This window comes from Aplidium turbinatum, chromosome 11 (assembly GCF_918807975.1).
Source record: "Aplidium turbinatum chromosome 11, kaAplTurb1.1, whole genome shotgun sequence".
NCBI lineage: Eukaryota > Metazoa > Chordata > Ascidiacea > Aplousobranchia > Polyclinidae > Aplidium > Aplidium turbinatum.
The window spans coordinates 5,228,360-5,253,513 of record NC_137482.1 but is presented as its reverse complement, the minus strand read 5'-3'; the positions used below and the strand labels follow the sequence as shown (position 1 = coordinate 5,253,513).

The following is a 25,154-nucleotide window of genomic DNA, read 5'->3' as shown; positions in this document are numbered from 1 at the left end:
AATTGGAGCTCTAAAGACGTTTCTTAAATGCATCAAGTTAGAACCAACAAGAGCTTGATCGGAAGCTGAGTCAATGCTAAAGTAGCCTACAACTAGTCCAGAAAGGGTTGAATTGAATCAGGCATGTCCAAAGTCCGGCCCGCGAGCCAACTCCGGCCCACGAGACGTTTTTGTATGGCCCGCGCCTGTTGTTGTAGGCTACAATGTGTTATTTTTGGCCTGCAGACACACAAAAATCATATAAATTCAACTTGCAGTTTTCAGAAAAATTATTGTGGCTATTAGCCCGCGAACACTTATTATCAAAACTGGCTCGCGTGGGAGAAAGTTTGGACACTCCTGAATTAAATGCTTGGTTGAACTATTTTCGTTGCCTGTCGGCCTATTGTGTGTTTACAAAACTTTCTAGACAAAATAGTTTGCCTCAGTGGCATTTTTGCTGCAAGTGTAATCCAGTGATTATATATTGATGATTTTTACATTGAACGAAGTTCTTTTCATGCTGAGGAAAGTAGGCTAATTTCAGCTTAACACGAACATGCAATGCAATATTTGCTAAAAAATATTATGGGGCCCATTTTTCGTGTTTTTTCCCGACCAGTGCTGAAGTCTCTCGGAGGCCCTGGGCGCAATACAAAATGTACTTTCTGACATCAACAGCTGTTTAATCTCAGCTCTCAACCAGAAACGTAGCTATCATCAAATCAATCCAGAACGTCACAGGTTTATATTAATGATTTAAGGTCCCAGACAGCAATTTAGTCATTTTTTACATTGATTCAAAGTTTACAGACTTTAAATAATTAAAAAAATGTCTGATTTGATGTCTGGGGAGGCTACTTACGTCTATTCAACATCATTTTGTGAGTGTTCTACTTAGCAGCTATGGACTCAATAAACCAATGTAAAAACAAAATTGAAATAAAACAAGCTGGAAGGTTGAACCATGAAGCAATTGAAAGCAGAAGTTTGTTTATTATAAACTCCTGCAATAGCTTTTGGAATAAAAGTAACGTATTCTAGGATCTCTCCATTGTTAGTTAGGCAATATTCTAACTAACATAGAGATGGCTTATGTATAGGCTATCAGCTGATACTGATGCTAGCGTTTCTGAAATTTAATTATCATCGCCCAACGCGTGTTTCCAATTGCTATTGCCTTGTACGAACTTTTTGCTGATCAAGCATTAGTTTACGAGTTAACGACTTACTGCTTGGTCTCTTAGTCGACTACAACATGACCGACTTTATGCAAGGCTAATCAACGTCTCATGAGCATTCTGTTAGGGCTTGCAATACTTTGGAGTTAGTGTAATGCTTGCAATGGTCTTTTCTTATTCTACATAGACATCACGATTTGTTAGATTAGTTATAATTAGTATGATTTTTCGTCTACTAAATGAAGCATAAGCTCTTTATGTCTTAAAAGATGACATCCAGATCAGAAGTGTACAGGAACCGGAGTTTTGAAGTGTTTAGGAGCAGTAGTCTCGGTTTTCAGTCGGAGTCGGGTTGGAGCCGTAGTCTGATTTTTTTACCAGTTGATGTTTTTAACGTACAGATATTTACGCTGTAGGCCTACTTGGCCAAGTTGTTATTTTTGTAACTTATTATGGGTTTTTTCCAAGCAGTAATTTTTTATTGACAAATATGCCTTTCTTTTCATGACAGAGGATAGGAAAGATATGAATGTTATACCTAGTGGCCTAGTCTATAGAAATGATCAGCATCTATATTGTGGTTTATGTTTTGAGTTTGGAGTCGGATTGAAGTCATTATTTCCATAGTATTTGGAGCAGGAGTGAATTTGGAGTCGCAGACTTTGGAGTCGGAGTGGAACAGGAGTCCAGAAAACCTGACTCCGTACACCTCTGACCCAGACACAAGGCTGTTAAGAGAATAATTTGGGCCCGGTACCCATGCAAGCTTGAGCTTCATATTAAAACATTTTTCAGAAAAACGCACTGTAGCCTATCTAACGAATTTAAAGTGGGGTTTTCAAGTTCCCGGGCTCACGGAAAAGTTATGGGACCCTAAAACTATCCCGGGTCAGGCCAGAGTTTAAAAGTACCTCCTGAATTACCCGACCTCTGTCAACGTTATTGCCCAGATAGGTCTCGCAGTGTCGTCGAAGAAACCTGGACACTCGACAGCGGCAAAAAAACAACTTGAGTTTTTGTTAATTTTATTCTTTTGTGAGTATTCAGATTGTGGAGTTTAGTCAAAGAGTTGCTTCAAGACCCCAGTTAAGTAGCATCTTCGAAACGCAGTCGCTTTATGTAATTGTGCTTTTCGCCTGAGGTTTTCGTTATACATTTAAAATGTTATTTCTATTTGTTTAGTTGCTTGCAGGGACAATGTTCTGTGTGGTCTGGTCAGAGCTGGACTGGTAATCATTACCTGATCCAGCTTCTAATAAAATGTATTGTTTCTAAATGATCAATGGTTGAAACAATGTAAATTTTTACTACATTTTGTGACAACTTTGCTTGTTTACACGAGCAGAACGTACCAGGCTATCTATTTGAGACAAATTAGCGGTACCACATTTACATTTTGTACTTTCTACTGCAGTTGATTATGTCATTGCTTTCACATTTGCACTTGTTGTCTTGAAGACACGCTTGACTAATGCTTTCACGTAAAGCAGTTAAAAATGCTTGAGCGTTTGTTGTGGTGCTTTTTTTGTCCTTTCCATGCTTGCACCTGGTGGTTGAAGATTTAGTTTAAGTGGACGGGAAGGCAAGGAAGCCAATCTTCGTGTCCACCTTCATGCATGCCTTTAAGTGTCCTGCCAAAGACACAGCCGCATGCTCTTGAGCGGTGTCGAACCGGCGGCCTTTCGATTACCGTGCCAGCGCTCTCACCACTCGGTTATGCAGCCGACATGTGGTGCTGGTGCAAGATGATTGCTTCCACATTTCTGCCGTTCATTGTTGTAAATACCATTTCGGCCAAAAAGATGTTGTTGCAAACACGATTCGTACATGATGCTCTATCGCAGTGGTTCTCAACCTTTTTGTCTTGGTGGACCCCTTTTGGTGCCTTCGAAGCGGTCGCGGACCCCTAAAAAATTCTATTTGAAATTTTGCTATATCGCGTCTCCTTATGTAATCATATGTTGCATAATGTTAGGCCTACATAAGTTTCGAAGCAACACACTTAGAAGAATTTGCTCTATTTGCAACGTAATTGATGATTAAAAATGGGAAAAACCAACTGAAAAAGGTGATCTGGTACTATGACACTTCCTCAAATGGGCGATCTACCTAATACAGAAACCAATATCACTAAGAAAATAAATCAATAGCTTTTTTTCCTTGGTCTGAACCTTAAAACATTTGACCAGGCTAACACTCACAATAGTATTTCAATAAGATTTAATTTATGTTATGGAACCGGTTTTCTTCCATTAGGAATCGTCAGCATAACTGAGTCGAAATAAAAATTAGCCTACATCAATAGATGTCAGCACAACTGAGTCGAAATAAGAATTAGCCTACAATATCAATAGATGTCAGCCAGTGCCGGTCTTTGGGGTGTGCAAACCGTGCGATCGCACAGGGCCCGCAAATTAGGGGGCCCGCAATTTACTCAGAAAAAGCAGTAATTTTGTCATTTCCAATTGAAAAATTCAACAAGTGAATTCAACAAAGGAATTAGCAACAAGAAAGACTCAACGGGTGCAACCTATTTCGTCCCCTGAAAAGATCGAGAAATAAAAACAACATAGCCGAAGTTGCTAATCGGAGTTGCCGCAAACATTTCAAATTTCTCTCGATCTTTTAAGGCAGTGGTTCTCAACCGGGGGTCCGCGGACCCCAAGGGGTCCGTGAAGCGATTTCAGGGGGTCCGCGAAAGTTTCCGAGTTTTCAGCATTATTGATAAATTACGAAATTTAAAAATTGTTTGTGCTTTGTTTATGTATTAACCTACAGTGATTCTCAAACTGTAAGTCGCAACGCACTGGTGCATCGTTTGAAATTTCAAAGGACGTGGCACAAAGGTTTGGTTTTTTAACTAAAAATATAAGGCTATGTTCAACTTGATTCTTTTGATACATCAGGTTGTTGATCAATGATTAACTTAGAAATGCAAACGTTAGTCAGCAGTCTATCACCACTCACAGTTTTGCAATGACTGCGATTATAACGAACTAATATTGATTACAAATAAAAATTTCTTTGTAACGGTCGCAAGTATTCTATTAACTTTAGATAAAATTTGTAGAAAAACATGAAATGAGCATATAAATTACTGATGTTTGATCCTGTGTGCCAACATATAGTTCATAAATCATAACATAATTTCGTCAATCTCATCAATTACGAAAAATTACAAATTAATTAAATAAATAAAAATGTTCATGACCTCCAATCCTCCATATTCATTTCTTTATTTCTGCCTTTTCTTCTCTTCATAGTTTTAGCAAAACGCAACTATCAAATATTATAATTTCAATTTGACCTAGCTTGAGCAAGTATAATGGCAATCACTTGAAAATTCAAATAAAATTTACTAAGCAGAGGATTATGGAAATACTATGTCGGTGAAATTTCACCAAAATTTCACCGAAATGAATAGATTTCACCGACATAGTATTTCCATAATCCTCTGCTTAGTAAATTTTATTTGAATTTTCAAGTGTTTGCCATTATACTTGCTCAAGCTAGGTCAAATTGAAATTATAATACAGTAGAATTCGCCTATAACGGCTTCGTTTATAACGTCAATTCGCCTATTACGTCACATTTCGCTCGGTCCCGGCAGAATTCCTATCTTTTACATACATTGTAGTTCGGCTACAACAGCATCGCCTATAACATCAATTCGCAGGTAACAGCACCCTTTATTGGTCCCCAGACGTCTTTTGTTCGTTTATAACGTCGCTTTAAGCCATCACCTTCACCACGAACGGTCAGTCTTTTAATCCAGTTAGCGCTGCTGCTTGCAAAATGTCTTCCCTTTATTTCGCTACGTCGTTCTCAGCAGGGACTTTAACTGAATTAACTTTTTTCCCGCGTGAAAAACTATCACGTGTAAAAAGCAGCTCTACAGCTGACCTTTAAACAACTCAAAGCAACAGTTGTACAATGTACGTGCAGTAGGCTACTGTATAAACTAATTAACTTTTTTCCCCGCGTGAAAAACTATCACGTGTAAAAAGCAGCTCTACAGCTGTGTCAAATCCGTGTCAAAACCGAAACAGCTCAAGATCAATGCCTTTTTTGCTAATAAACAATGAACTTTTCTACTACTGTATGTAACGAGCTGTATTGCGCAAATTTCCTGTACCTTTTGCTGTAGGTTATTTTTTTTAAACAATTTCTTTGTTTGTAATTTTTCGTTTGTTTTTAGTCCAGTTGTGCTGACATCAGTGCCGGTCTTAGGGCATTTCGGGCCCTGTGCGGAATATGATTTGCGGGCCCCAATGACAATGATCCAATTCAGTAGCGTAGCTATAGGTATTTTGAAAGGGGAAGGGGGGTTTCACGGTCGGCGGCGAAGCTTGACGGTGTGATCGCCGAAGGCGACACCCAGCGGCGGGGGGTCTGGGGGGCCTCCCACAAAAAATTTAAAAAAATTACTTTGAATTTGGGGCATTCTGAGAGCATGTTCAAAATTTGGGTATGAATATTACTGTAAAATGGTGCTGTCAGGTGGCATGGCAAAAGGATAAGATCATACATTCTTGGGCATTTTTCGGAAATAAAGCTATGTTATGTCTAGATGCAACCTATTTCGTACCCTGAAATCGGAGTAACAAAATCAAATTTCGTCCCCTTAAAAGATCGAGAGAAATTTGAAATGTTTGCGGCAACTCCGATTAGCAACTTCGGCTATGTTGTTTTTTTTCTCGATCTTTTCAGGGGACGAAATAGGTTGCACCCGTTGAGTCTTTCTTGTTGCTAATTCCTTTGTTGAATTCACTTGTTGAATTTTTCAATTGGAAATGACAAAATTACTGCTTTTTCTGAGTAAATTGCGGGCCCCCTAATTTGCGGGCCCTGTGCGATTGCACGGTTTGCACACCCCAAAGACCGGCACTGGCTGACATCTATTGATATTGTAGGCTAATTCTTATTTCGACTCAGTTGTGCTGACATCTATTGATGTAGGCTAATTTTTATTTCGACTCAGTTATGCTGACGATTCCTAATGGAAGAAAACCGGTTCCATAACATAAATTAAATCTTATTGAAATACTATTGTGAGTGTTAGCCTGGTCAAATGTTTTAAGGTTCAGACCAAGGAAAAAAAGCTATTGATTTATTTTCTTAGTGATATTGGTTTCTGTATTAGGTAGATCGCCCATTTGAGGAAGTGTCATAGTACCAGATCACCTTTTTCAGTTGGTTTTTCCCATTTTTAATCATCAATTACGTTGCGAATAGAGCAAATTCTTCTAAGTGTGTTGCTTCGAAACTTATGTAGGCCTAACATTATGCAACATATGATTACATAAGGAGACGCGATATAGCAAAATTTCAAATAGAATTTTTTAGGGGTCCGCGACCGCTTCGAAGGCACCAAAAGGGGTCCACCAAGACAAAAAGGTTGAGAACCACTGTTTTAAGGGGACGAAATTTGATTTTGTTACTCCGATTTCAGGGTACGAAATAGGTTGCATCTAGACATAACATAGCTTTATTTCCGAAAAATGCCCAAGAATGTATGATCTCATCCTTTTGCCATGCCACCTGACAGCACCATTTTACAGTAATATTCATACCCAAATTTTGAACATGCTCTCAGAATGCCCCAAATTCAAAGTAATTTTTTTAAATTTTTTGTGGGAGGCCCCCCAGACCCCCCGCCGCTGGGTGTCGCCTTCGGCGATCACACCGTCAAGCTTCGCCGCCGACCGTGAAACCCCCCTTCCCCTTTCAAAATACCTATAGCTACGCTACTGAATTGGATCATTGTCATTGGGGCCCGCAAATCATATTCCGCACAGGGCCCGAAATGCCCTAAGACCGGCACTGCTGTCAGCACAACTGGACCAAAAACAAACGAAAAATTACAAACAAAGAAATTGTTTAAAAAAAATAACCTACAGCAAAAGGTACAGGAAATTTGCGCAATACAGCTCGTTACATACAGTAGTAGAAAAGTTCATTGTTTATTAGCAAAAAAGGCATTGATCTTGAGCTGTTTCGGTTTTGACACGGATTTGACACAGCTGTAGAGCTGCTTTTTACACGTGATAGTTTTTCACGCGGGGAAAAAAGTTAATTAGTTTATACAGTAGCCTACTGCACGTACATTGTACAACTGTTGCTTTGAGTTGTTTAAAGGTCAGCTGTAGAGCTGCTTTTTACACGTGATAGTTTTTCACGCGGGAAAAAAGTTAATTCAGTTAAAGTCCCTGCTGAGAACGACGTAGCGAAATAAAGGGAAGACATTTTGCAAGCAGCAGCGCTAACTGGATTAAAAGACTGACCGTTCGTGGTGAAGGTGATGGCTTAAAGCGACGTTATAAACGAACAAAAGACGTCTGGGGACCAATAAAGGGTGCTGTTACCTGCGAATTGATGTTATAGGCGATGCTGTTGTAGCCGAACTACAATGTATGTAAAAGATAGGAATTCTGCCGGGACCGAGCGAAATGTGACGTAATAGGCGAATTGACGTTATAAACGAAGCCGTTATAGGCGAATTCTACTGTATTATAATTTCAATTTGACCTAGCTTGAGCAAGTATAATGGCAAACACTTGAAAATTCAAATAAAATTTACTAAGCAGAGGATTATGGAAATACTATGTCGGTGAAATCTATTCATTTCGGTGAAATTTTGGTGAAATTTCACCGACATAGTATTTCCATAATCCTCTGCTTAGTAAATTTTATTTGAATTTTCAAGTGATTGCCATTATACTTGCTCAAGCTAGGTCAAATTGAAATTATAATATTTGATAGTTGCGTTTTGCTAAAACTATGAAGAGAAGAAAAGGCAGAAATAAAGAAATGAATATGGAGGATTGGAGGTCATGAACATTTTTATTTATTTAATTAATTTGTAATTTTTCGTAATTGATGAGATTGACGAAATTATGTTATGATTTATGAACTATATGTTGGCACACAGGATCAAACATCAGTAATTTATATGCTCATTTCATGTTTTTCTACAAATTTTATCTAAAGTTAATAGAATACTTGCGACCGTTACAAAGAAATTTTTATTTGTAATCAATATTAGTTCGTTATAATCGCAGTCATTGCAAAACTGTGAGTGGTGATAGACTGCTGACTAACGTTTGCATTTCTAAGTTAATCATTGATCAACAACCTGATGTATCAAAAGAATCAAGTTGAACATAGCCTTATATTTTTAGTTAAAAAACCAAACCTTTGTGCCACGTCCTTTGAAATTTCAAACGATGCACCAGTGCGTTGCGACTTACAGTTTGAGAATCACTGTAGGTTAATACATAAACAAAGCACAAACAATTTTTAAATTTCGTAATTTATCAATAATGCTGAAAACTCGGAAACTTTCGCGGACCCCCTGAAATCGCTTCACGGACCCCTTGGGGTCCGCGGACCCCCGGTTGAGAACCACTGCTCTATCGCTTACCACTTTAAGTGTTTTGTCTTTTCGCGATGTAGGCTGTATTCATGCTGCAGGTGCAGAATTTATTTGTTTCCACAACCTTCAGTTAACGTACACGAATGGATAAACAACAGACATTTGGTAGGTTAGTCACTTTGCTTTTATTAATAGTTCATAAACAACAATACACTGGACACTTTCAAATAACAATTTTAGATAAAATACTGTAAAAAAAAGCTCGTTGGTGTAAAAATGGTACATTTTACTTTTCTGTAACAATTGCATTCTTGGAAAATGATGTATTTGTGGACTGTGAAAGCTTTCAATAGACCTTTTGCATAACAAACCAACAGAGCGTGACGTTGGAGTCGTGAACGACTAGCCGCTGTTTACAATACTGTTCGCTAGAGTTAGTGGCGTAGTTTGCAGGCGAATAAACTGTTTAACGTTTGCTTGAGCTGTTGTTTTGTGGTCTTTACAGGCGTGTATCAGTGTTTCAGTATAATTTACCAGAAAATAAAAGTCTTTTAAGTTGTAGACTTAGGCTACAGAAGTGTAAACCTTCGACCAGTTCTTTGCTGTATTGGAAGCGATCTTGCCAGACAAAGATAGGAAGAATTTCCTGTATTAGGCTATACAGCTTTAAAAGCTAAGCATGCAAATCAAAATGTTGATGCAGAACTTGACGATGCTAATTTCGAAATACCTCAAAATGCTACAGGAGCACTGCATCAACATAGATTAGCGGTGGAAGATGAATTTTGTTGGCGTTGATGAAGCTTCGCTTGGGTTTGTTTTATACAGACTTAAGCACAAGGTTCTGCATCTGTATTGTAAACCGTATTTTACATTCATAAATGCATCTCATGTATTTAAGGCTGATTAGTTGGAACATATTCCCTCATCGTGATGTTATCATGGCAGTCATGAAGCCAGACTTCAAGAAGGACTACACAAGCACTGGTCACAGCGGTAAACCATAATTCTTCGTGGGAAAATTGTAACATAAAGTTCCCGGATCCGTTTGTCTGTACGTAATGACCGAAAAATAAACACACCTTCGAAACGTCTATTCAAAGTGTATTCCAGTAAAATTAGCCCGCGGCTATCGAAATGACTGGTGCAATGCCTACACCTCTAAAACTGTCACTACGATACAGATTACTTGGATAAAAGACGGAGAGTTTGTCCAGCTAGCAAGCACCAAATAAACCAGTTAAATGTGCGACCGACTTCCAACAAACAACTTCAAGAATGAATCAGAAAAATTTGTGATAACTCAAAGGCACGCCAGCAGTAGCGCGACGCAACAACATGTCCAAACAGGTTTCAAACTGAAACAGGTTTAAACCGGTCTGACACGAGTCTTACGGACGATGGTGCAATTTTGGCTCATGTTTTAGGAATTTCCATGACGTAATATTCAGTAGACCCGAACGGTTTCTACATGACGTTTGACCAGGCGAACAACCGTCTGTAACAAGCACCATGATCATCATCGATTGCGCTGAAGTAGCCTACGTCTCGAAACACTATCCTCACTTCACCGTCAGCAGTCGCAAACGTACTCAAACTATAAAAGTACTAACACTGCAAAGGCATTAGGCCTCATTAGTGGAAGTTGATCTAAATGGGGATATTATGTTTGTATCTCAGTTGTACACTGGTAATGTGACATGTGAGTGACAAAGAAATATGTCAGAATAGTGGATTTTTTCACCTTTTCAAGCAAAAATAGCTACCGTACTAATGAACTGCACTTCAATGATGCTTTTATGGCCGATAAAGGGTTTCATTTCTAGAAAAAGACTTAGCCTACATGATATTGGTCTACATGTGAATATCCCACCGTTCCTAGGTAGCAGGCCTCAAATGAATGAGGACGAAGTGTCGAATACACGAAGTACTGTACGCCATCGCATTCATGTAGAGAGGGTCATAAAATAAATTCGTCAATTTCACATCTTCGACAGGAAAATACCACTGACTATGCTTGGTATCATCAATAAAGTGTGGTTGATTTGTTGCATATGGTATGCAGAATCAAAATAAAATGTTGCAAGACAAGGTAGGTACTATTAACGTGGTCCATGACCATATAATACCCGGTCAAAATGCACACGCTTCACAATGACTGTTCTAAATTGCCTTTCCTAGTCTGTTAGCCAACACTATGATTAAAACGAACAAGAACTGAAGTGTACTGATAACCTACAACAATTCATAAACACAAAAAATTTACTTTCAGCGGCCAGCGACTTCACGCTTGCTTGCAATAACAAGAAACGCCTTCATAAACCGTAGTAAACAAGCGATTCTTCACTTTCAGACTCTGCGTAACTCAAACGTCACGCTCTGGTGATTTTGAATGTGCAAGGTCTATTAAACAGCTGGCAGTTTCGAATGGTTTTCTAGGATTTGAACCTATCTCTCCAGTCCGTTGACTTTTTTAGTGTTATTTCTAGTCGACCATTTCATTCGCTGGGTGTATCGGATTGGAGATTTGTCTGAAAGTAGTCTACACTGCTTAAGTAAGCTGTGTAGCCTATCTAAGTAAATAGTTTAGCATCTGAAAATGCGTACTACCGTGCAAATACTCAGCGTTTAACCGTAATTTTTATTCTACAGTACGTGAACCACGAATAAACCACATTCTTATACAAACACTTTGAAAAGGGGGAAAGGATTATACAAAACTTTTTTTTTCTTACTTGCACATTGATATGTTTTATTTTGTCGACAAACGTGTTTTCTCATCTTGCATAAACTAATTTATAACTAAGCAATCATCTTGCATCAATCATCATCATCATCTTGCATCAATCATCATCATCATCTTGCATCAATCATCATCATCATCTTGCATCAATCATCATATAAACTAAGCAATCATCTTGTACAAACTAAGGTATTGATTTATGATATATCTGATCACTTACCAACATTTTTATTAATCAAAACTGTGACACACAAAACGAAAAACGTCAGTATTTAACAAGAAAAATCGAAAAAAATAAAATTGATGCTTTTTTGAATGATCGTTCAGATCAGCTTGAAAACCTAAAGTTAACAACAAGCTATAAAAATATTAACGACATCACTAATAAATTCATACTTTTTATGCAAACACTAATCAACTGGTGGCTGCATAGCCGGGTGGTGAGAGCCATGGGACGGCGATCGAAAGGGCGCCGGTGGCGACGAAATCTAATTAGTGCATAGCCTATTGGGAACAATACCAAAAAAGTGCAAATATTTAACTTATTTATTACACTATCATTAAAAGAAGACTTATGCAAACAGCTTTCAAAACTTTGTAGTAAGAAATTACAGTATCTTTTAAAATCTTAGCCCATCACAGAAAATCATTTACTTGTTTCAAAAATTGCTGAGTGAATAACTTGAACCCGATGCCAAAATCCTGCCCCGACTCCTCAAACAAGACACTTTTATGTACATGAGTGTATAGCGCAACAGGACCTAAAGAATGCATTATATTTTCTTTAATTCCCTGCCCTCCTTAAAATATCTCAGGCTTCTAAAATCATCCAGGGTCCAACCAAAAGTACCCTCTGAACCTCCTTGCCAACGCTGCTTTTGTTCTTTTAATTACGTAACATTACGTAAGCCTACGTATCAAACATTTACATACTCGTAGCACAAGAGACAAGGGAAGTGACGGTCGGGTGCTTCCACAGGCCTGAGGGCTCACAGCGGTTTGTGGAAATGCTTCCAACCGCTTTGTAACCAGGGGTGCACTTGTATGTTATTTCTTCTGTGGCTTGGGCGAATGCCGGCACAGCAAAACCATTTAGGAAGGTTGGATACGACTGGCAATCTGAAATCTTTGAGTCTGTCAGTTTGAGGAATAGGCTTTATGCAAAAAACAAAATTTCAAAAAACCTTGATCTGCTTTAAAGTAGGCTAAATCTTTTACAGAACTGATTAGAAACAAGCAAATGGTATAGCCTACGTGTTCCTCTAACCAAACAGCTATTTTTGGTCCATTTTCTCGAACACTTAAATACAACCCAAACACTTAACTGAACCACGATCGTCAAAAAGCCCAGCTGAATTAAGTTGTGTTAAAAAAAATCGATCATGAGTTGAAATAATGATGATGAACAAAACTTACGGCATTTGGGAAGATTCCCATAAACTGTGGAACGATTCCAAGTTTGATCTGGTTGGCAAACACTTTCTACTGGATCAAGTATGCTGATGTTGAATGGAGTAGGACAACTATAAGTCACTGTGTCTCCTATGAAATGAGGAGGTCCACCTCTTTATCATTGCAATGATGACATTCGGCCAGGGGCGCCGGAACGATTTTTGACTGGGGGGGCAAGATTATGAAAAAAAGGCACTTTTGATTACTAAAAGGCCAATTTTTTTTTAAGTTTTAAGATAAGGCATAGCGATAATGCTAATTTATTAGCTCACTATGTAGGCTCTTGAGTAATGATAGCCTACATGTGTCCGGTATGCAAAGAAGGGCATCATGCTATGTTATCATGATGTAACCTACTGTCAAGCCTGAAAGTAGGCCTACCATATTTTCATCGTCTAAAAAGAGGACACGTTTCGCCAGCGTGTAGAAGTTTACGCTTGAAGAATCTTTTACATGTTTATGGATCATTACAGTATAGGCCTACGCATGGCCACCTGGAGATGCGGCCTGATTTGTCACATTTTGCAGATTTTGATTACAGCTACTGCTAGTGCTTGACTGACATTTTTTAAAGGCATACTAAAGGAAAATTTCAAACCGGAATTAAGCATTAAAATGAGTAAACTGAACATTCAAGAATATATTTCAAAAACAATTACCCAAAAAAATTTGTTTTCAATGGCGCTGGCAAGGCCCAAAGTCCAGTGTTTCATTTATTTTCATTTTTTTCAAAATGACCAAAACGTGCAAACACAGCTAAAGAATACGTCATAAAGTCCAGCAATAACAAAAGCCACGTTACCAATCTGATGTTTTGAGCAAACTGTCTGCTGTTTTGATGTTAAAATGTGCTGTTTTGATGTAAATACATACATAGCCTACAGTCAAATCGCCCGCAGTAACAATTATTGCGTGATCGGTTAATTGCTAGACTTTATGACGTAGACTTTATGACGTTCTTTACAGTCGCACGCTTCGTTGCTCAGGCCAATCTCGTTTTGAAAGCTCTGACAAAAGCACGCGCACAATGGTGGTCAGACCGCAATGGGGCAAAATTTTATTGAAAATCGTTTTATGGTAGCATGTTAAACACAAAGAACGTGGAAAATTGCCAAGTCAGGTTTTTCCTTTAATACCCCTTTAAGATGTTTTTACTTTTTGCGGTTTCGTAATGACATAAAACTTTTTTGTTGCCTTGGGGAAGCAATAGCAAATGAGAAAAAGTAAGTTGAAAATCGCAAAATCAGACTGTTATTGAAAAATTAACAGTCTGACTAAAATCTTCGAAATCAAATTTTCTTTGTTTTTCAACTTGTGAGGATGTTAAAACCTATTGTGTCATCTGGGAAAAAGAGTGAAGAAAGCTTAAAAATCTAATTTTTATAAAAATTTATTTAAACGTTCGCCCAAAGTTAGAAAAACCTGGAAATTTCTGCAAAATGTGACAAATCAGGCCGTATCTTTAGGTGGCCATAAAATTATTTGCAAGAAATATGATTAAAACAGTAAGCTGCACATAACCGTTAAGATGCTAAAAACGGCGTGAACTAAAAAGCTGTTCCTTTTCTTGCAAAGCTGTAGGCCTATCCATGCCACGATTTCTTTTGCTGTAGGTTAGGTGTTATACACATTGCACTTTTAGACATTAGTTTCGATTTGTTTCAAGCAACAAACGAACCAAACTGAGTTGGTAGGCTAATCAACAACGTCTACAAGCGTTGTATCAATATAAAACGTATGAAGGAAAAAGAATAATTTTTTTGTGAAAGTGTGAGCATGGCCTTTAAAATGTCGTTTAATATCTTACAAGGAACCAGGCAATGATAGTTCAACAACAGTTCCATAAAATGCGCCAATTTCTTGTAGAATTCATAAATCAGCATGTTACATTGGTATACAAAATGTTTAGAAAACAAATAGCCGATGCTGAAACGTCATCAAGCAATATAATCTCGCTGAAAATATAAGCATGATAACCCAAACTGTCAAAAAAGGAGACATTTGAGCATTTTTTAGTGTCCTCCGAGGACAATTCATTTTTCTTGAAAAAAGAGGACAAATCTTGTTAAGATGTACTGTCATTAGAGTCAAAGACGTGTCAAAGACGTATGGTAGCCCTACTTAAAGCAGCCTGCGGCCATGGCCGCTAAGTAGTGCTTGAATGACTGCCGGTGCTACCTCCTCAATAGGCCAAGTTTGGCCTCCGGTCTCTTCTAGCCAATTATTTAATTTCGCAATAGAATGATCGTGGATTAACTGTGGAAGATATGTAGTATCAAAGAGTGACGCAAAATTAATGTAAGTCTTGTTTGTAGTTCCCGACGTTTATTTAAAAAAATCTTAATCCAAAATGCTAATTTACATCGGCTGGCAATATTGTCGTTTTTATGTCGATTCGTTGTTGTCGGACATTGAATCGTTGTTAAAAAGGAGAACTAAGTTAGTTGACATCCGAGGGGAAAACACTTTTGGATCATATTTTGCAAAAATTATGCTTCTTTTAGTAATGTTCTTCACATCATTGAAGTATTTATTACCTTAGCGTCATCGTCAACACATGTCGAACGTTATTTTTTGTTGCTAAAAAGAATTCTAGGGGAGTGGTGAACTTCTTTAAAATCAGCCACATTGGAGACACTCGAGCGAGTGTCGTTAGATAGTCCCGCAGTACTGGATTACAATCCCGATTAAGCAGTTATTGCGTGGTGCAACGATTCTATTGTAGGACGTCGCCCAGGCCCAGACTTCAACATCGCTAAGTGATCATTTTAGCATTGTTGCAAGTTTAATTCTATTTACTTGTGCTATCATTATTTTTATTTTGTATTTTAGTCTCCAAGCACGCAGATTTGGCCGCCGAGAAGGAGCTCCGGTAGGCCACGATGGCTGCCGGAAAAAAAAAAACGAGTTGTAAGGCCTGTACTGTGTTGCAAAATTTTGTGCCGTAAATATTATTTTGAGGCAAAAATGAAAGATCATAACTTGGCTAAAAGCGAATAGCAGAAATTGTTACATTGCAAAATGTGCAGTAGCTTACATGACTTTAAAAGGGCATCATTGCCCCCCCTGCCTCTCCATCTGCAGAAAAATTGAGGGCAGGGGGCATCCGCCCCCCCTGCCCCCCCGCTTCCGGCGCCCCTGCATTCGGCACTGTGTCTGGTGGACCACAGACTTTGCATGCAAAGTAATAACATGATATGAAAAAAATGTGTTACCAATGTTGTAGGACAGTCTTTTCGTGCCAAGTTTCGGCTCATTGTGACAATCTGGCTCCGATTCGAATCTATACTTAGCCTATGTACCATAACTTGCCTTCGTCGATTTTAATCAGCAACTTCAGCTTTCCAGAAAATTTTGAGCTTCAAATAACCCAGACAATCACTTTATCTGGTCCCGATCTTTCCCAGATCGGGTACGGATCTGGTCAGATTTATACCAGATGACCAGATAAAATGATTGCCACGGAAAATACTTGCTTGAGACTAAACCATAGAACCCCAAAAAAACTCTTGTCAATACTTTTTTGTTTTGCAACTTTTTCAGCATCTGTTGTAATTTTTTTCCAGCAAAACGTAGTAACTATAGGACATATTGTTATGGCAAGCTGTATTTTATTATTCAATGCAAGATACAGTATCGTCTTAGAGAGCATTAGTATGAATTCACAACTACAAAATTATACTTGAGAAAGATTATGAGTTTTTGTTTGTTTTTGGTTCCTACGTAAGCTAGTTTGCCATATACCATAAGCCTATGGCCTAACTTGTAGCGTTCTTTACGCTGGCGAAGCAATATCTCATATTTAATTTTTTCACGCTCAGATTTTGATCAGTGGTAGTATCTAGAGAGAACTTTACAATGACTAAGGATTCATTAATAGTCGGATGCAATTGAGCGGTTACAAACTCAGAAAAAACTAATTTTAATTTATTGATCATATAGCCTACCCCAGGGGTGGGCGAACTACGGCCCGCGGGCCGCATGCGGCCCGCGAGACCATTTTATGCGGCCCGCCGGCACTTGCAGAAACTACTACTCATCACTTATTGTTTTAATTAAACAGGTTACATGACAAAATATTATTCCCTTTCCGAGTGTGTTTATCTCTTCACTTTCAGTGCGTAAACACACACACGTCAGTCGCGCATGTATTGCAACATGCTCTCACGCATTGTTTGATGCAATTGTTTGATCATAAAATACAAATACGGTAGCGGCTACCGTAGGCCTACCAGTACTTCTACTTTCCTCCAAATAGCTTTTCATTATTATTTGAGACGCACTGTTTAATGTTTTCTACTTCGACAGGATTTTTGTTAAAAAATAAAAGATTTATATTTTTACTCTGTTAAAATAATGAGTGCTGTTAAGAAACGAAAGATTGAAGATGAAAGTCGTGTTTTCAATAAGGAATGGACTGTTACATACTATTTTATCGAAATTGGGAATAAAACAGTTTGCTTGTTGTGCCGTGAGTCCGTGGCTGTTTTGAAGGAGTACAATTTAAAAAGACACAACCAAACCAGAAGACTGTGAAAAACTGTGAACAGTTGCACAAGTCTCATTAACTTTTGTGATGATGATTGCATAGCTTTAAACGTAACTGAGTGTGAAATACAAAAATTGTGTTTAATATGAATATGCGTTCATTTGCACACCGGGTAAATTTTCCTACTTTGTAACGAGAGTGTGCGGCCCTCCGGCTGCAACATTTTTTCAAATGTGGCCCTCAGTACAAAAAGTTTGCCCACCCCTGGCCTACCCCATTTGTCGGCACAAGCAAGCCAAACGTGCTGTAAAACACTGAAGGTGTAGCTTACTTACTCGGGAAGCAGGAAGGAAGATTCCAATTGAGACTCCATCCAGTATTTGCTAAGCAAATAGTTGTCGTGTTGTCAGTGGTTCCCATTCCAGCGTTGCAAGTGTACTTCGCCGTTTCGTTGGTTTGGTATTGGCTTTTGTAACGGTGAAAAACAGCATTGGCTACATTCCGTGGGTACGGGCAGACTGTAATTAATGTTTCACAGCAAACCATTTTACAAATCGAAAATATCTTGGGGTCTTTGTTTTACATTCTAATTTGGCAATGCTTTTTTAAAACTGGTATAATTAAATGCACTTTGTCCCTGATTATGTGTGATATAGCTGGGTAGTTTGGTGGAGTGGTCTAGCTACAAGGCACAGGTGAAAAAAAACTGCCACCTCCTTTGGGAAATGTGGAAACCGTTTTCAAATTTTGCTTGTTTTGTGGATCAAAACTATGGTATCTATTCACATTTCCATAACTATTATTCACTGTAGGTTTACGTTTGCGCCCTCCAAATCAGCTTCACTGTTCGACCTCTTCAAATGACAAGTTTTGAGACTGCTGGTGTGAATTAGGAGTTAGAGCAAAGAAGAAAAGCTGATTTGCGCTTTAGCATAGGCCTACTTATAATTGAACTGTCAAAGTAACTACATAGCAAACCAATTATTAATTCAATTTTGTGTACCCTTGGAAAATCAGTAGTACCTAAATGCGATCTTTTGTTACTTTACTCAATAAAAATAGTCGGGTTTAGTAACCAATAGAGTTAATTTTAAACTTTTCAGATTTTAGCGCTTTCACCACGGTAAAAGCGCAATTGTCAGTATTTTTTTTCAAATAGAATGATAAGCATAATTTGTTACTTTATTTACAATTTATTTTCCTTATGGTTTTTAAAAGTATTGTAGGAACAGTGTTGTTTAAACTAGAAAGACTTTAGCCTTTCGTTTTGAGTTCATTATGTCTAATTTGTACCGGTCTTACCTGTCTCTACTGATGAAGTAAGCAGACATAAGCAAAACAGTGACAGGAATGCCTTGATACATTTATGGAATCTTTTAATCATGCTTTTAGACTGTTTTCAGTTTTTTCTTTAACAAAAAGGTTATTTTTTCCCTAAGTCCCTTCTACTTGGTTCAAATACATAGACATCAAGGCTCGCAGTTGAACGCTTTAATGTCTAGGCACACAAACACTTACTTAACTTTTATTCGATTGAACGTTCTCTATTTTTTGTTTGGCATTTAAAACTTATATTCAGTTGCTGTAAGTTTTACAAACTTCACAATTGTGCATAATTGTGACAACATAATAAATTATTGAAACTATCAAGAATAAGACGAAATAACATTTTTTAACAAAAGCCGAACCTTTAAAAATAACGGAAACAATCACGTTACTACACAGTTGTATAATGTATAAAAATGAAAAAATAATTTTTCATGTTAATATTATATACAATATATAAATTGAGCTAGATTATTTAAATTTATTTAACTGCATGATAACAATTTGAAGGTAAACGATTATTTTTTAGCTAAGTCGACATTGAAACAGGTTGACTCAAAATCGATCAAAATGAAAATAAATTTGCAACAACCTGATAAACATGTATGATTGACGATGATTTAAATCGAAATCGATATCTGCGTAAATAAATATGAAACTAATTCGATCATAAAATATTATTTCTTCTTTTAAAACTCATATATGTTTCAGGCTTTTGCCTCACTTGCGTTATTCGATAAATGTTGTTTTTTTAAGCAGCTAACGTAATGTATGAGAGTCCGTGTTTTGATATTAAACAATGGAAAGTGTAACTTTATGTGACATCTTATTGTTTTTTTTAATACACTTTAACTAAAAACCGTCTTAATGTTTATGAACATCAGATAATCGCCATAAGGCTGATCGTGAATTTAAACAAAGCATTTTTCAGTAAAGCAATAGCTACATTACACCATCTCTATGGGGTCATGATGTCCTTTTAACAATTTTTTTTTTTGATTTTTAGCCATTTCAGTATCTAGTGGTTCCCGAAGCAGGGTCAGGGGACTCCTTGTGCATCAGAGGTCCACAAAAGAAACACTTGGTCTGAAGTGTATTCACACTTTTTGCGGTTTCAATTGCCTGTATGCAACGAACCTACTGTAAAGTAAGGCTGGCCAATAGTTTTGATACTATGCCCTTTGATTGTATGAGGAAGGCAAAATAACTAAACAGAAAATTTGAAAATTCGCCATAGAAAAATATGTGAAAAATTTCAGAATTACTGAGCTTGGCAAAAACGTCTCAATTCTGTTTTTAACTATTATGAATTACAAACATAAGCTAATAGCTTAGTTGTCGTCCATGTGTGACGTTGCAAGTACCTTGTACTGGTAATCTCTCGCTGTAGTTCAGTGAAAACAAATCGCGATAATAATAACAACATTGCTTATCAACAGTATTAGTTATATTTATTCTTATTTAAACATAACTCGAGCATGGTTGGACCACGGCCACTTGGACATATTTAGATAACGACGATGCTGATTGCAAGATTTGGTGTACCGTTCAGCTGCATTTAAAACACACAAGAGGCAATTAAAAGCTCATAAAACTAAAAAACTTTCCTGCACCAGAAAATAAAACATAATTCTGATTTGATTTCAATAAATGTTCCACAAAATTTAAATACAAAATCAGTTTCATCAGCCCCAGTGCAAGTAGATGACCTCATGCAATTTTTCGTCTTCTTGTTTCTATGGCGACCAGTTTCAATATAGAGAAATCTTTTTTCCGTACACCTAAGGTATTGATTGGTCTTCGACTGTATCTTTGCGGAAGAATATTACTCGACCACGTGGAATGGTAGGAATAGAAAAAATACAAACTTTGCCTCATTATTTCCATTTCGGTTAAAGATAGAATTTCATTTAAGTTGGTCCACTGATGTTTAATCCAACATGACTTAAAATTTTTTGAAAGAAACTTTTTTAGATCAATATCAGGTTTTTGTATGTTAGCATTAAAGCTAAACAATCTGGAATAAACCTTTTCTCTAAAACGTCTCATGGAAGGAGGTGTGGCAATATAGATTCCGATATTGCCAAAGTTTGAGCAGTTTGGCAATTCCATAGAAAGTTGCTTGTTAATAGCAAACGCAATGTCTTTTGGGGTGACATCCAAAAATGAATCACAAATAGCTCGAGAATCTTGCTTTGCTGCTTTCAGTTGCTTTTTTGAACATTTTTGACCAAAATCAATATGCTTGTTAAATCTCCAGTGAAGACCAACAAACAATTTATCATTGAAGATTTTTTGTATGTACTCTTCTGCTGCCTTCCGCACACAAAATGGTCGTTGCACAGCGTCTATGACCCCTGCTATAAGCTCATTGTCTTCAACATTTGCAATTCTTTTTAAAGAAGATGGTTTCAGTGGGTATGCCTTGCTACTGTCCAATGCAATTGTATAGAATGGGGATGAAAATATAGCACATTTTGCTGAGGTTCCAAAAGCTTCTCTTAGTATTGAAGGGTTTGACGAAATCCATGGCTGGTGATACGTCATCATGACGTCATTGCTTGGAAGAGATGGTATATTAGTGGAAACGTCAACACTGGGGTCAAAACGCAACGCGGTTGCCCCTTTTATATCCTTCAAGGGGTCGTCAACCTGTAGAATGTTCATTTTTGTATCTCGTTCAAACATTTTGATGGATTTCAGTTTCTCTAACTTTCCCTAAAATAAAAAATAAAAAAGTTTATTGAAAAATGGATCGAACGACTTTAAATCTAGTTACGTAACTTATGACGTTGTTTTGCAAAAGATTTTTTAAATCGTTTTTATCGGACATCATTCCATTCAAAGACATTTCGAATTTAATAACATATGTAGAGTACAGCAGAGTGATATGATAATATGAAACCCGTTTCTTTGACAAAACGGTACATTAAAAAAACGTCTATGCGTCAAAAAACAAGAAACTCTCTGTCTTCTTACTTGAAGCACAACATCAAAATAATTTTTGCAGTTCATTCTCATTTGTTCCAAGGAAACGCAAGAAACAAAACTGCACAGCAAATCGACATCAATGAACTGAAAGGCTGGCATGAGATGGAAGCCGTTTGTGAAATGACTGTGGAATTGCGGAATGACCAAAGTTCTGTAGATAGAAACACACTGTCCAAAAAACGTGTTATGTCACTTGCACTGCATTTCACAACTATATGAAATAATGATCTCATATGTCCCAAAACGCGATAGACTCTGTTGAAATCAATGTGGCATTGCGTAACTTATTTCTTTAGGATTACAAAGTAAAGACGTCAGTGATATTTATTGGGCGAAGTGATTATAGCTAACTATGTTAGGGTGGTCAACTTTTTAAAAAAAAGTTCTAACTCAATTTTTGAAACGCAGCAAATACGTTTTACAATGATTTTTTTGCTGTTGTCATTGGTTCTGCTGTGATGCATTGAGCATTTTTTTCTTGTAACTGCTACATTCTATGGAACATCATGTATTGCATAGGCTATGGCTATCTGTAGCATGGTCATTAGAAAACCACCTAGGACAATAATATCACAAAAGTCAATAATGAGAAAAAACAAAAGTGTGTTATTCAACATTACTTCATGCCTAACAGCCATTTTAGTGATATAAAAATGAATTAATCTATCCGTATAAAAACAGCTTGAAACATGATAAACGAACCACTCACATACTAAACAATAATAAACATTTGGTTCATATTGCTCATATGTTTTACTCAATTTGTAAAAATTACCTGTTGAGTCGGATTGCAAGGTATATGGATTGCCAAAGACCAACAATTTGATTGTTAGGTCCCCAAATTAATCCAGGGTATAAATATTTGTTTGGGTCCAAAACGATTTGTGGATTTACAGTTTTCCATTTTTCTTTGTTCTTCCATAATTCACATTTGTCGTCTTCGGAATTCTGCACTGCTGAACCGTAGTTTGATGTTTCTCGATCTCTGTTTATCAACCTTGACAGAAAAGCGTTTGATTTCATTAATAATCCATTGGCGACAGACTTTCTTTCACTTTCCAAAAGCAACACCCTACATAAAATCAAGCATACGCTCAAAGCACCGCATCTACAGAGAAGTTTTACTGGTAGGTGATGGGAACTCAGGAGCATATTTAGTCCAACCGTATTTTCCTGCCTGTTGTTCTCATCTGTTTGTCGAGCAGGCTCTTTTTGTACAACAAATTATAGAAAAACTTTTTACCACTATTCTCATTATGAATCTGCTGCTGAAAGTCGTTGGTGGATTTTGATGGTCTCTTAGCTGAAGTGATTCATTTCCGTGTTTAAACTCTTTGATTAAAAGGCAAGCCAACAAACATCACATGCTTTAGATTGTTTTGTAACGTTAAAGCAACGATAATTCAGACACAAATAACGTTATGAGCATAGTCGTGACATAACTTGTATTGCAGATATATTGTACCAGCACATAATCATATTGAACAGGCTATGTTGGCATGCACCAACACAGTTCACTAAAGAACTAGGAATTAGCTTTCCATGGAGAAGTAAGGATGCTTTATTTATTCTTGCAATTAATTTAAAGAAAAGTACTTCTTCAAATCGTACTTTTTGCAAGGCTGCAATAAAAATTTCGTAATAACTTTTTGCTCATGTAAAAAAAAAAGTTTTTTTTTATTGTTAAAAGCAAAAACAATTATTCAAGCTCATTTTGCAGCGGGTTTGAGATTATGACAAAGTGGCTCCAGTGAAAATAAATTAATTTGTTTTGGTTTCAATAAAAAAAGGACCATTTCAATCAACAGACAAAAAATAACGCAAATACCAACAGGCCAAAACATTATTTCAACGACAAATATAATTTTTAATCACGCAAACACACAAATTTAAAAAAAATATCAAGTATCTTGGCATTTCATTTTATTGGGGGATGAATTAAACTTCCATTAGTCAATTTCAAAGTTACGACCACTGATAGATTTGACATGCCCGTGCGTCATTACTGGGTGTTTATGTCAACAGAAACATCTGCTTTTTTGTCTATTTAACTTTGTTCGGTCAACAACTTTTTATACCTGTGCAATTTGGCGTTGTGTGTCGTAATTATCGGTCAGTAACCGAGAAAGTCTCAGCACTAATTACACGTTTTTCCAACGTGATTAATACAAAAGAGTTGTGTAAAAGTAAAGTGATTGGCTGCTCTTTAGCAAAGAAACGATTCTTCTCATGATTAATGTCAGTCCAAAAGGTACTTAAGATTTCACAACTTGGACATCTACTAAGATTTATGGAAGATTCGGATAAGCGTTTGTTTTAAAAAGGTTCTACTAAACACTTCCATGTTGAGCACTTTGAAGAAAAGTGCTTCCAGAGGAAGTGTTGTAAGTTAAAAAAGAGAAGAGTGTTCACGTATTGGAAAAATACCTTTGTTCAAGCCGATTGAATGATATAATCAAGTACTGTATTTATATGATTATGTGAAAAAGAGTTTGTCATGCAAAAGAAAATTTCTTTAAAACTTAACAGCAACATGACTAGCAAAGATAACGATAAAACTGTATCATGGACGAAAAAAGAAGAGTAACCTACAGTTTCTACTTTTGTTTCTTAAATCTGTCCGTCTCAAACCGATAGCTCAGTTGGTTAGTGAGTAACTGTTTCAAGCAAGCGGCACTGGTTGGGTTCTCGTGGTGTGTGCTTCAGCAACGCACGTTGAGGACTGCTCTCCATTCAGCGGCATCTAATAGATGGAATAATTTTCCGGCAACAACATTTCAACAATCGGAAAACTTCACTCTGTCAATCTCAATGACCGGGCCTGCGTCAGTGGTTCAAAGCCTCTACAAGCATGCAGAACTGCCAGGATCAAGCTCTCAAAGAAGCTTTATTAAAAAAACATTCTTAAATCTTTTACTTGATAGTTTTCTTGCTACAACCAAAAAAAAGCAATTATAATTAGCTTGTTTTATTACAAGAAGATTAAATAATAATTAACTAGCAGCTGTCTTGGGAGATGTTTTTGTCGAATCCCATTCAAACAAAGCTATTCAATTCAACGATGGAAAAGCAGTTATGACATTATTCAAGACGCAGTGTAGCTCCATAGTAGCAGGTTCCTGTAATTATGAAAACATCTTAATGTGTTATTGAAAAAAGAAAAAAAAAATTGATTTTAAAATTGCCATTAACTAGCTGAACCTGCAGCATTTTTTAATATAATAGCTAGAATGAATTTTGTTGCTTTTGTCGATAGTGAAAATATGCTTACTGCAGTACTGCATAATATCGAAAGTAGAAAAATTGTTAAGACCTAAGACTGAATCAAGGGTTGCTTACAAGTGTACCCTGTATGTAGGTCTCTTATAGCTTGCTATGTACGCTTCCTGTGAGCAACTAAACTTGGTTAGCAAAGTGTAACTTGTAAGACAAGCAAATCTACAGTATTTTGAACTTTTAAAAATCTAACAAATACTAATAGTAAATATAACTATCTGTTATTTCTTTTTTTCAAAATCGATGATCAAAAACAAGAAAGCTACTACCGGTATTGCACTAGTTTTAATGCAAACAACAAAACGTGATAACTTTTAGCAAAAGTAAAGCAAGCTTTCTAAT

At 37.0% G+C, this 25,154-nt stretch overlaps 2 protein-coding genes across 6 annotated transcripts in view; both read right to left on the bottom strand.

Annotated features, from left to right (window-relative positions):
* Positions 1–18,767, bottom strand: part of LOC145779833 (protein lev-9-like) — a 32,006-nt gene extending 13,239 nt beyond the window's left edge. For 2 of the 5 annotated variants that reach the window (XM_082591486.1, XM_082591487.1), the window contains exons 1-5: positions 18,522–18,767; positions 17,555–17,737; positions 12,695–12,820; positions 12,212–12,397; positions 11,933–12,039 (exon numbers count right to left, since the gene is read on the bottom strand). In XM_082591486.1, the coding sequence (XP_082447612.1) occupies positions 11,933–12,039; positions 12,212–12,397; positions 12,695–12,820; positions 17,555–17,737; positions 18,522–18,603 (684 nt within the window). In that variant the 5' untranslated portion in view covers positions 18,604–18,767. Of the gene's footprint in view, positions 1–2,482; positions 3,077–11,932; positions 12,040–12,211; positions 12,405–12,694; positions 12,821–17,554; positions 17,738–18,521 lie in introns of those variants that run through there. The other 3 variants (XM_082591489.1, XR_014290569.1, XM_082591485.1) reach the window with 3 other exon arrangements.
* A 1,442-nt stretch (positions 18,768–20,209) lies between these two features.
* On the bottom strand, positions 20,210–22,606 carry LOC145779753 (uncharacterized). Its single transcript, XM_082591393.1, has 3 exons — positions 22,312–22,606; positions 21,525–21,687; positions 20,210–21,263 (listed from the first exon to the last, which is right to left on the bottom strand). The coding sequence occupies exons 1-3, from the start codon at positions 22,557–22,559 to the stop codon at positions 20,256–20,258; spliced, it is 1,419 nt and encodes a 472-aa protein (XP_082447519.1). The 5' UTR covers positions 22,560–22,606; the 3' UTR covers positions 20,210–20,255.
* Between the last annotated feature and the right edge of the window lie 2,548 nt (positions 22,607–25,154).

Bases quoted from the DNA above. Each gene is read 5' to 3' on its own strand.
- LOC145779753 (XM_082591393.1), bottom strand. From the start codon at position 22,559: ATGAAATCAAACGCTTTTCTGTCAAGGTTGATAAACAGAGATCGAGAA. The intron at 21,688-22,311 runs GTAATTTTTACA...TTCTATCTACAG, and splicing joins CTTGCAATCCGACTCAACAG to AACTTTGGTCATTCCGCAAT. The intron at 21,264-21,524 runs GTAAGAAGACAG...TTTTTATTTTAG, and splicing joins ATTTTGATGTTGTGCTTCAA to GGAAAGTTAGAGAAACTGAA.